The sequence below is a fragment of the Metarhizium brunneum genome, chromosome 5, assembly GCF_013426205.1.
Source record: "Metarhizium brunneum chromosome 5, complete sequence".
In the NCBI taxonomy this organism is placed as follows: Eukaryota; Fungi; Ascomycota; class Sordariomycetes; order Hypocreales; family Clavicipitaceae; genus Metarhizium; species Metarhizium brunneum.
Window position 1 is genome coordinate 3,817,676 of NC_089426.1, and position 12,624 is coordinate 3,830,299.

The 12,624-nt window shown below is 52.2% G+C and overlaps 2 protein-coding genes across 2 annotated transcripts; one reads left to right on the plus strand and one right to left on the minus strand.

Annotated features, from left to right (window-relative positions):
- Positions 1-1,133: 1,133 nt before the first annotated feature.
- G6M90_00g092010 (uncharacterized protein) lies at positions 1,134-2,427 on the minus strand (the record flags this gene model as incomplete). Its single annotated transcript, XM_066131412.1, has 3 exons — positions 1,134-1,259; positions 1,351-2,264; positions 2,340-2,427. 3 exons carry the CDS (start codon positions 2,425-2,427, stop codon positions 1,134-1,136), a joined length of 1,128 nt encoding a protein of 375 aa, XP_065987483.1.
- Positions 2,428-10,357: 7,930 nt separating this feature from the next.
- On the plus strand, positions 10,358-10,702 carry G6M90_00g092020 (uncharacterized protein; the record flags this gene model as incomplete). Its single annotated transcript, XM_014686360.1, has 1 exon — positions 10,358-10,702. One exon carries the CDS (start codon positions 10,358-10,360, stop codon positions 10,700-10,702), a length of 345 nt encoding a protein of 114 aa, XP_014541846.1.
- Positions 10,703-12,624: the final 1,922 nt, after the last annotated feature.

Sequence of the window (12,624 nt, forward strand, 5' to 3'; positions counted from 1 at the left end):
CCGAGCACCCTGATCACATGGCGTTTTTCTTCATCCATTCCTCTGGGTTGGGCCGGACCCTGGTCCCCGAGATGTCAAGTGTCTTTGTTCCCAACGAAACAGAAACTGGCCCCAAGTCCCCTAGGTCCCCGGTTCCCCCGGTCCCCAAGTCCTCGCGTCCTCACGTCCCCCGGCAACTACATCCAAGACACATTCACATGCACCCTTTGACCGAGTCCACATTATCGTGTTGAAAAAAAAAAATACTTGGCTCCTCTGGTAGCCAGAGGGAGGTACTACTTATTCCCGTCCCTAACCATACAAACTAGGACAAACACCAAAAAAAAAGCAGCAAACCCAAAAGAACGCATCAAAAAGAAACAAGACAGGAAAAGTCATGTCACTATCCGAAAAGTTGCCCAAACCCGGTCCAAAAAGCAATGTACAGAGAAGTATTTGCGTGAGCACACAATACATAGATACACAGGCCCAGTCTGTTCCGAGAGACTGTGTAGACTTTAGTCAAATCCCGACTCTTAGTTACACAACTCTCAGAAAACCAGCCCTAGGCCTCTCCTCTCACGTCTCCGTCTCCCTCTTCTTCCCCCCCCCTCTTGCCTTTTGTTTTCAACCAAAAAGCCATCGAGGATGAAGAGTGGTAGACCGGACCATGTGAGGCTCGCGTTGCCGCCACGTCTTTTTTCCGTTTTCCTGTAGCAAAAAGAGCCGCAAAAAAATCATCTCCCAATCCACGTTGGTGGAGATGCTTTGATTCTCACTTTGCAGAAAACACCCGGTTGATATACCAGAGCCAACGACAAAAAATAAACCATCCTTCAACACATGAAGCCCTTCATTGCCCAATCTCGGTCCGTAAACCTGATACTGTACGTCCGTACCTAGGGCTCGGCTATTGCGCGGGCTCCTGTAGTGCCGCCCGGTCCATGTAGACATTACACCCCGGTGCTGCCGTTCCTGGGGGGATTTCAAAACAAAGTTCCGAAGACGCCGGTAACCCCAGTTTCCCATGATAATTTCTGCTCCCTTGCCGTCTTTAAACCGTCCGTTCGCCGTGCTTTCAAGACAAAAATCTGGTTACACCCTACTCCGAGAACCCATCACACACCATGCACATAAACAGTCCAACTTGAATGTTAAACCTCCTTGCCCAGCGAGGATCGGTCGTCGTCGCCTTCACCCGCTCGCTCTTGGGCGGCAGCATCATCAGCAGCCGCCGCCTCGTTGCTCTTGTTTTCACAGCCCTTGACGAGTCGGTGTCTCTGTAAGTGAAACACACGGTCAGTACGGTTCCATGGCCGTGTTGCACACGGGTCACACACGGCAAGCTGCGGAAGGGGGTGGACCACTAACCTTGAGGGCGTCCTTGCGAGAGAAGCTCTTGCTGCAGAACGAGCATGGGAAAGGCTTGACGGCCAAGTGGATTCTCTTATGCCTCTTCAAGTCATGGTTTCTACTAAAGGACTGCGTGCACTGATCGCACTTGAACGGACGCTCAGACTGTGGTTGAGGCTGAGGATGGTGACCATACATCATCTGGTGATTGTAGCCAGGTGGTACGCCCATGGCAGGAATCATGGATAACTGTGATCCGGGTTGGTGAATGTTGGACATGACAGGGCCATTCATCGTGGTCAGTGGTTGATAAGAGCCATATGGTCGGTAAGGGGGCGCCATGGCTGAGTGACCCAGGCCCCGAGATCCGGGGCTGGTACCCGTTGGAGACGGCTGCTGAGGCCCAGCATACGACGAGAAGCTCGCCTGCTGCGTCGCAGACGAAGCAGGGTAGTAGCTCGGGTTGCTGGGTGGTCTGGAGTGAGAATAAGGGTCCACGGGAGCTGGAGCACTTCCCGCCGCATGAGGTTGAGTTGAGCTCAACATGGCGCCCTGTGGTGGCGCCTGGCCGGAGATGTGGTGGCCGTCCTGACCGCCGCTTCCGCCCCCTCCAGAAATCGACGTTTGAAATGGCTGATGAACGCCGTTGAAGGGAGGCGGCGGAAGACCTTCACCCCCAGTAGCAGGAGACTGTGAACTGCGTGGATTTCCAAAACCCATCGTAGGCGGCTGGCCATAGATTGACGAGCGATGGCCGCCGTAGGATTGATCTGGCGAAGTGCCGCCAACGCTGTAGTTCGAGGTGCCTGGCGTAGGCCATGTGCCGTGGACGTTGGCGCTGTACGTATACTGCATGTTTCCGTGTGCTTGGGAGCCTTGAGAACTGGCGGTATTTACGCTAGACAAGCCTGGGCTGAGACCATCGCTAGCTCCTGGAGAGGAGGTCAGAGGGCTGGACGGGAAAAAACCAAACGGGGACGAGGGACGGTGAGTGAATAGAGCCATACTGGGAACTTCATTTGGCGGTGGCAGAGAAAATGGTGGTAATGAGCCTGCCGCCGAGCGTCGAGATGAAAAACTGGACGACACTTCCATTGTAGTTCAGCTTGTACCAGCGGTTTCGAACGTGGTGGATTCGAAGGCTGTTTGTTCAGCAAAGTGATAGATTACAGTGTCAATAGGATGACTTGCTTGTCCACTTTTTCCAACTGTTGTAGACGATTTATTGCGTTGGTGGATTAATTCTCTGTCACCAAAGACGGCGCCGAGAGCTGAGGTCGGTTCGGAGGCTCGTTGTGATCAACAAGAATCGAGAATACCCGACAGAGAGCAAAGATTTGCGGATACAAAGGATGGTGTGTCAGGCGAAGAAGGTAGGCGGGTTCTTCACAGGACTGGATATATATAAGTAGGTGTTGCGACGCAAGCACACAAAGTCCGTATGGGAGGTGAGGCACCACTACTGAGTGCCAGTCGGAAAACCACAAGACTGGGACGACGGGCAAGCTTGATCTGGGATTGAAATAATTCGTCTTTGAAAGAGTGCCACTAGCTCAGAAGATGAAAAAAAAGAAAGAGCAGTGGGTGAGGTGGTCTAAGTTGAGAAGAGCGCCGGCGACTGCCTTAGTTTGTGCCCGTCGCAGAAGTTTAAAATCAAGGTTGCAGGCCGGTCGCAGGTCTTCACCTGTAGTCGCCTGGACAAGCGCAGAAACGTATTGTGAAGTAGGTAATTACCTTCTTCCCGTGAAGGGTAGCGAGACGCGAATAGCAATAAACTTGCCAAGTTCGTCAAGCACGCTGGCTAGGCGAGCCCAGACAGGTTGGGAGACGGAATACCAAGAAGGTCCGTTCGCAGTATTTCGGGGGATGGAAAAAAAGTCAAACCGAAGCTCAAACTCGCGGGAGCAAGAGCAGGAGCGACCCAAGTATGAAAAGAGGTCGTACAAGTCAACAGCCGACTAGGACAAGAGCGAGACAAGACGACTTGACTGTCCGGGAACGGCCAGACTCGACTCTTGAGTATCGTGCCGCCAGGCGGAGGGGCTGACCCTGGTTGACGGGAGTGGGACTTGGAGGCGTGGATGCCTGTCTTGTTTGGTATGCAAAAACCGACGGCCCAGTTCTGGAGCTGAGGGAGTCGATTGACTTGGCCAAGACCTGCAATGCTCGCAAGACAGACAGACCGGTCACAGAGACTGTGCGACTTTTTGAGGTGAAAAAGCTGCGATGGCGAGTCGTCCAAGCCGAACTCAAAAAGACGTCAAAAATCCACTTGGCGGATCCGTCTGGGCCTCTTGCCTTGAGTTTTGCTTGGAGAGAGGGAGAGAGGGGTGTGTTCGGGTGCAAGCGCGATGAGACCCCCACGAGCAGAGAGTCGAGGGTCGCAAAGTCCCCAGGTCGAAAATCAAGATGTCAGGAGCGAGAGGGGATGACAGCTGAGGATCCTACCGACACTGCCCGCGTCTTGGTTGCCTCTGGACGCAGCGCCAGACTGTCGGTGATGATAAGTCAAGCCCTGAGTTGGCTGTTCAGGTTGCGGCAACTTGAATGCTCACTGTCCAACCCAAAGGTATGGTATGATGAGTGAGCGATTCGGCGGCGGAGTACTCTTCTTCGCAGGTTGCACTACTATCTCGACACTTCGCTCCAAAGCCCAAGGGTTTCTGCCGTCGCTTGTGCTCCCTCTTGAGTCGAGAACTATCGTAATTCTGGGCCGAATAACGCTCCGAGAGAGAGAGAGAGAAACTTGTATCCTCGACCGGATGTGGGATGCTGTTTTTAAGGTTTTCGGTGTCTCTTTGGGAACCTTGAGTAATGGGTACAAAGGTATACGAGAGGTGACTGGATGCGCACAGCGCTTCGAGTTGAAGTCTGTTCCGTGCCTCTACTGCCTTGAATCAAATACAAAAGGAAAAGAGACAGAGGCAAGCACCGAGTGTGGAATATCCAGAAAATGAAATGTTGGAACTTGCGGGTGTCACACACAATGTATATATCTTTGCTCACCCTCTGTAGCTGAAGGTGCCAGGTCTCAATTGGACGCATGTATGTACTTCATACTTATCTCACCCTGGTTCAATCTCTCTTCTCGCCGTCCCTTTACCAGCCCCTGCCCCCGGAAGCCGGGTGGTACACACGACATTCTCTCGTAGGCTTACCTGACCGACGACGACGACAAGCGTCCAGACACCAGAGACGGTCCGGGGGGGTGTCGTGTCGTTTGGGTGCTAGCGTCCTTGACAGGACATGGGTTGCGACGGGATGCCAAAGTACAGATACAGGCCCCCAGGTCGTCCTCCCAATTGTCCAGAACGTTCAAGCAACCACCAGAGAGACTACTGATACTAGCTCCGAAGGGCTGAACAGCGAGACCCAGAGCCAGAGCCGGACAGCCCGGGGGGTGCAGCAGAGCGGACTGTCCTTAGCAGAAGGGGGGTGGAGGCAAGGTCTGGGCCTGGGAGACCTGAGAGACCTGAGAGACCTCGCAAACCTTGACAGTGGATCTCATGCCGTGGTGTGCGAGCGTGCAGTCAAGTATTGACATGTACTCCGTACTCACTACCATACCGTTGACATCCATGGCTGAGGACGGACTCTCCCTACCAGCGTGCCAGTTGCTGTCGTCAACCTTCTTGCCTGCGCGTCTGCGTCTGCATCGGTGTCTGCATCGGCGTCGGCCTGACCTGGCATCAGAATCAATACGAATGAAGCAACTCTCGAATACTGTCTGTACATCTTGGTGCTGAGTAGTACTCCCTCACCTAAAATACCATACATACAGTACTATGTACATACCTAGGTCGTGGACGTGGATATACTTGAGCAAAAGCATCTGCTCACCCCTCACTTGAGTTAACCCATATTTTGACAAGGCCCGCGGAGCCCAATATTCAACCTTCCTTCCCACCTCAGTACATCAGTCGCCCGCGTTGTCAAACGTCGCCGATGAAGAGCTCTGGCCACGGAGATACGTCCTAGACAGCCTCTGGGCTCCCCAACACAAGCAGCGAGGTCGGTGGAGCCCGACAGGGGGGGCCTATTCCTGGGCTGGCCTCCTGATCTCTCTGGCAGTTCTAGTTGCTCTGTTGCTCCATAGCTTTTTGCTCTTGTTTTTTGGCATCAAGATCCTGGAATGAGGAGGCGGGGGTAAAGGTTGGCGGTACCCCGTAGGAAGCAACTTGGGAGATAATGGATTGAAATCGGCAATCAAAGTCGCCTCCCTACGCCTCAGAGCCGATGAGAAAAAGACGCTGTACTCGGTACAATGTACGAGAATTGCAGGCTTAAGATGCTGCAATGAACTGGGAGGTGGAGAGGAATGTTTGCGCGCCCTGCCCCTGCCACATGTTGCTCCAAACTGCACCTACTCTGTACTCCATAGTACTTACTATTCATCCGTCCTGTGGTCCATGCAATCCATTCGGCGCATGGCTTCCCTGTTGATGAGCCCGTGCTGTGACAGAAATATGCCTTCACTTTCCCGAGTATGCGCACAAAGCAGGGTCCGTGATGAATCCATGCCATTTCGATTTGCTTTGTCTTGGACTGCGAATCTCTTTGCCGTCTATCAGGGGTCACGGCAGGCTAGCTGAGGCATTACTATTGTGGCATCGGGCAATATGTATACACGTAAGCCGCATTGTGATTGCTTCGTGTGCTTTCGGTGGGAGATGAGCTCGTGGAAATACTTCAAGTCCCTGTTTATCGTGTTGCTCGCGTCGCCATTCGGTCAACTGCCTAGGTAGTTGTGCCGGGCGGTGACAAAGCTCTATCACCCCTACCAAAACGTGTTGTTTGTGGAACAGTCTTCAAGCCGTGTGCCTTTTCCCAGATTAAGCTAGTAGTACTCTGTGGCCAACGAGGGCAGAACTGGGCTCCCGAGTCAATCAGTCGGTGGTGAACCCGGCAGCCTCCAAATCATCACACTCCTCTCCGGCCAGGGGCGACGCCTGCTGAGCGTGCACTATTTGCATGGTCCCTACAATGAGCGACCACCGAGAGTGTGTGTACCGGAGGCCAAGCTAGCTCCCTACCTACATACCTAGGATGCCTACCTAGGTACCTACCTACAGTGGGTGTAGGTAGGTAGGTAGGTGGGTGCCTTGGGTGTCAGTTGATTCGGGGCTGCACAATACTAGATAGATACTGTTGACCGCATTCCAGTGAACAGAACAATCCTCGTCGGAATAGCTGAGGTACATGTCCCGCCGAATACAGGATATCAAGAGTTGAAAATTTGACGGCCAATCCCAATGAATCCAAAAAATGCGGCTGTGTCTTCTGATATGGGGCAGCATTTAACTACCCTAGTAGTTCTCTCGTGTACTCCGCAACCAGTCAACAGTAGCACTTCGAGTGGATGCAAAATGTTCCCATGTACTACCACCACCTGCAGTCAGTTTGCCAAGGCAAGAACTGGAGGACCCAGATTGAAGGAATACCCACAGGATGGGAGAAATGGTCGGATTCGCAACGGCTCAGGGTTCCAGAAAGATGAGGAATGCCTAATTATCTTGCGGTTGGGCTGTCTTGGGGAGGACACAGGACTCTGCGGTCTCGCAAACAATCCCGCACAGTAATAATAGCCCAGAGAAACGGCGGCGGTGTTGTCCTCAATAATATGTGCGTTGAAGTCCCCAGCTGAATGAACCTCCACGCAGGTTACGGTTCAAAGCTTGGGTGTGAAAGTACATAATCGCATCAAGATCTTTTGTGCCGCCTTTCTTCAAACCCAACAACAGGTGGCAAAGAGCTCAAGGTAGCCCAGCCCTCGTCCTTGAAACAGTGATACATATGTCCATGTACGTGGTACATAGAAAATCTCGGCGTCCTCAGCTATTGGATTGTAACGGTTACAGGGGCAATTAGAAGCCCTCAATCCTCATCACCATGCATTGGAAGTCTGGCTGAGCTGCATCCAGATTAACTATGCGGGGGGTCCTCCACATGGTACAGGGCTCATAGTTGAGAGAAAATGCTCCCAATGATGTTGTATGTACACCCGCTGGAGTCTCGGACAGTGTCACATTAGATCTTCCACGGCTGACTTGTCAAGGTGCAATAGTAATCTAATATGGCAATCTGGCTCGACTCGATCCATAGCAATGTCATATTAGGGCTCATCAGCCTGACACGCTCCTCTTCAACTTCAACTGGCCAAGCGAAGGTTCTAAAGGTCCATCCTCGCCCCAGGCCACAGCTTGGGATGCCCAAGACTCGTACCGATAACAGCATTGGACCAGGTGGAGGGGGTTAAGAAAGTATGTCTGGATGTTGAGAGATCTCGTGTGGATGGGCAAAGAAACACCCGGCATTCTCGTCCAGCTCCTCAGGAAGACCGCATCGACTTTGACACTTCGTGAATGAACCGCAGGCTCGTGAAATATCAAAATCATCCACTCACAGCTTTCCCAAACCTATTGGTGTAGTTGCTCCACTCACACATCTTGGTCGATACCCTTGCTATGTCGCCCTGGTGCAGGAGAAAAGATACCATGTATGTAATAGGTAGATGGGCGGCTACCCCTCCTAAGATCCCCTCCGCCAGGACGGAGCAGTGCTTCTCCCAGTGGATCCCAACTTGGAGTGCGTCTTTTATCCAAAGAGAACTTGGTGGGGAAGAGACACATAGTTAATATGTCTACGACTCCTCAGTCGTCGTCTTAATCATAGACGCCAGTTTGGGCCAGTAACCTAGTGTGTTTTGCTAGTCTGAGGCCCTCGGATCTCCGTACCCCTCTAAAGGCTCTCGTCTCTGGGTCGCCACTCAGCACGCAGCCACCACGAGGACTGACCCACGCGGTTTGTGCTTTGAGAATACAGGTTCGTGAGGGCTCTATTCGCATTTGAAGCATGTTCAAACGTCGCGGTGGTGTGTGTAAGTCCATAAACTGCCCAATGAATGCGCATGTTGAGACATGACATAATGTTGAGTTTTGCGTATTGTGCAATTGCTGAATCAAACCTTGACCCCAAATTCTGGTTCCATTGACCCAATGGACGGAATGAAGCCCCGGTCATGTCGAGCCCGAGGTAGTGATGCAATGTCTTGGTAGTAGAAACAGCAACAATGGCGTCCGCAACGTCAATCTGCACAACATTCCTACCATGAGCCAATTGGGAACGACTGCTGAAGATAAAGATGCCAGAGAGAAAAAAACGTTCCTCAAAGTAGTCGTCCATTATGTACGTCAGATTCTTGTTCTTTTGCTCTCAAGACTGTGAGCGCCGACGTATCGTGATTTCGGATAAAGGCATTTCTCAGGTAACAAATAACGTGCATACCTAATAAGCCCAGAAAATTACATGGGCCCGTTCTTTCATCCATGAAATCGCGCACAATAGGGTGCTGCAGACCTCTGTGTCTGACTTGGCCTTGAAAATTATGGGTACAGTGAAAACGGTTCAGATGCCATATACAGAGTACCAGTCATTATCAACCTGCTTTGTAAAATCCCCGACTCCAGGAGCAAATATCGCTCAGAGCAATTGGGGCATGGTGCCCAAGGTGCCAACTTTGGCCAGGCCGGAACTCCAAGAAGTGCTATCGGAGAGATCTCCAACCTGGTAAATAATACCAGCGATATGCCAGGGCTTGGGCAAGATCCAGACCACCGCAGACCGGGTTCAGAGAGGCAAGATCGGCAACCAGCTAAGGGGCAGCAGGAAGCACACCCGAAAAAACAAACAGTAAGCCTCGCGGGCAAGGTGGTGTTTGGCACAAAACGATTTCTCCACAGGCTTCACGGCTAGTAAGCTTTTCATCGATGAGGGTGCAACGTCGTCTCCACAGAGTTGATCGATGTGGCCACAAGCCCCGTGAGCCACTTGAAGCGAGTTTGGTTTCTCGAGGTTCGATACAGGTGACATAGTTGGGGGCACGCACGCACGCGCGCGCCACAAGTGATGTCCAGGATGGAGGTATCAAACTTGCGACGGTGGCTGGCCTATTACGGTATTTTCCGCCTAGTGAACCTGTTCACAATGTACGCCTCCGTGCCGCCTCTCCCGAAGCGCCAAGTTGGACAGGAAGGATAGCGACAGCCGCAACAGCTGCACCTATACCAAAGCAGAGGGCTTTGCACATTAATGCGATGCTGATCCCATAAGACAAAGGTATACCTGGTCTGCCCATGCTCTGTGTCCTGCATTTATGAAGGTCTCGAGTAAAAGAGGCGTTTACCAGAGAGAAGACATCCCGGCTATGCACAGCTCATTTTCTGTTTGGATGGTTTAACTCAACCACAAATACGCAGAAAGGCCATGGAAGCACTTGAGTGCTCTCTTCGAGATTTGGTGACATGAAAATCTGTCCCTGTGAAGAGAGTTCTGTGGATTTGTAGTCAGGGGAGCAAGTACTTAGGTACGCGGTAGTCAAGCTGTTAAACGTTAACTGACGATAATGTAGACGTACATGGACTGGGACGCGACATACGTAGAAGTCTCCTCCTCTCACTGCATCGCTGACAATTGCTGCATCATACTCCATACAGCAGTCGAGATTGATTTGTTATACTCCGTAACAGTATCATAGCAGCATCATTGCTGTTTTGATATGTGCAGGTCTGAACGGTCCATGGTGGCGCAAACTCAAAAACCCGCATGTCTTTGACTGTAGGGTGTGGAAAGCAGAAAAACTGATGCTGCGTGAACGAACCCGTTGCATTTGGAAACCTCAGAGAGGTGGAGACGGGGATATGGTTCGTCAAGTAATATCCATGTATCGAGGACTAGCTGTCGGTAGCTTACAAGGCGTCCTTGCCTTGTTCTGCAATCGCTCAAATTTGTTGGGAACATCATTGAGGCTGGAAGCTCTCTGTCTTTTGTTGTCGTTACTTGTTTTTTCCCATCCCGGTCTTGCTTTGGAAACGCATAGACTACCGCGGCATGACTTTCGCCGACAATTAAGGAGACAGCCTGACCGACATGCCGGTCAAGTGAATTGCTAGCCCTTGCACGTACGCTTGCATTGGGGGCTTCGGGAGACGTACCGCCACAACCAAAGCCAAGCAACTGACAGAGCACCATGGCGCAAAGTACGATCCGGGGATTTGCAAAAGGCGTGCTCCGTAATATTATGGGCAACCAGCCACAAAGATCGCCTCTTCCCCAAATCATGGGGGACCTGCCGATGGGCTGGGGACGACAGCGCCAGACAAACCAGGGTATCCTGCGCGAAATTAGCAAACAACCTCCTGGAGGGGATATCTGCTCAATATCAGGAGCGATTAGCGTCAAGGGCCAGCTGACGGCTCAGCATGGCAGCACAGTTGAATATCGAACTCGGAATAGGAACATGTCGACACAATTCACAGCAAAAGATGGAGCTGGAAGTGGTTTCAGCGGTGCAGTCGGTGCAAGCGGTTCTTGATAAAACCGCTTCGATATTCGCACTAGAGGTCCCAAGGTTCAAACATCTGGGTCGAGAACATTGCGCCGGAGAGGGAGAGCCAGAGCAGATGCCCAGATTAGGCGGCAATCGGCACAGTACGGATTACTCGGCCACATACCCACATACGTACCGTACTCCGTAGACATGCGACCTGGAGCAAACATTTTGAGCAGGAGCGCAAGACCGCGGGCAGCATGGGCAGCATGGGCAGCAAAGGCGACAAAGGCAGGTGTTTCCTTCCGTATGGAGCGCGTGGTGGGGTAGCGGAAGAGGAGGTACCGTGTTACAAGCTCTGGAGCACGGGGTACATACGGGTACATGCGTCTGTTCAAGTGCCCGCAAGCGAGAGTAGTACTCTAGCTATTGTCCTTGTGCCCCGTACACCTTGCGGATACAATGGAGCGCGCTGTCATAGGGGCTCTTGAGCTTGTGGTGACATTGTTGTATGTACGAGACTCCAGACGTCAAGTGCAAGCAGAATTCTGCGCTGAGCGACTTGGCATCTTGGCGACTTGCAGCTGTCGGGATGTGGGACTCTCAGGTAGTAATCAAGCAGTGACGTCCATGGTGTATTTGATTGGTGGAGGGACACAAGCTCAACCTTCTCTCCTTCCCAAGTATCGATCCATGGGTCCAAGTCTCGGTCCCAGCAAGACTTGCACGGGAACAGCAGCTCTGGGCCTGATGGGAAGTCCATCATTGAAACATTTGATTTGACAAAACAGCCGTACCTTGGCAATCTTGGTTGTTGAAAGCGGGAATGGAGTAAACTTAGAAGCAGCCCCAGCACCAGCACCTGCCTGTCCTTGCTGAGGCTGAGAAGAGACCCATTGAACAACTCGACATTGGCCAGAAGTCAAAGGCCCGATCCACTTTCATCTTTGGACTTGCTCCCCACACCTCCACCCCTCAACTTCCTGCAACATCTTGAGCGCAAGAGTGCACAGACAGGAGCCACTCACTACCAACTTTGGGGCCATTTGCTATTGTGCGAGCGTCCCTGTGCTGAACTTCAGACAGGGACCCCGTGGACGAATATAGCTGCATTCTAAAGTTGGAATATGCGAAGTCCAGTCTAGTCTACTGCGAGACCTCTCTTCTCTCTCTTTTCTTTCTTTGGTTTTGGTGAGCTTGTTGCGTAATCCCAGCTGGTTTGACGGAACATGTCGCTGCGCCTACGCTGGTCTCATTGCAAAGTCATGCCTTTGCATTGCCTCCTTACCAGTCATTGATATCTTGCAAGTTGGAGAGTGACTAGCTCGAGCAGATGTATGGAACTACCTAGTAAGTTACCTGGTACTCCTATCTTGGCACTTGGGGCATCTGGGTTCCTCGGTCCGGTAGCGGCAAAGCAGGCTCAGCACTGCCAAGAGCACCACAGAACGCACTACTCCGTGGGAACAGCCCAAATCGAGGCAAGTGCGGCTGGCGTGAGTCGCACTCGCTAATTCCGTGCTTATTACGCGCGTACAATCGACTTGGAGCCAACTTTTACCAGACGACGGCACGCCTGACCCAACATCAATCAATGGTGAAGCGCGCGCCATTCAATGTCCAGGCGCTCCAACATTCAAGGTTTCGGAACATTGGACCGTGGGCCCTTGCCACCACCATCACCGATTCACCACCACCACCACCACCCACTACTCTCAGGTGCCATGATCGTGCCATCTACATACAGCACAATGTTGCGCTACCCCCTCTTTCGCCTATTGGGCTTGGCACGAGGCTTCGGGACTGCGCTTGGTTTCTCCGTTCTGGGACAAGTCTGTGACGGTTGATTTAGCCAACCATGACAACTTCCCCTAGCCTCCCTCTCTTGTGTCCATTGAATCGGCGACCAGCACCTGCGCGCTAAATTATCCAATTTTCGCAAAAGCTCGTCACGGGAGTGTCAGTAT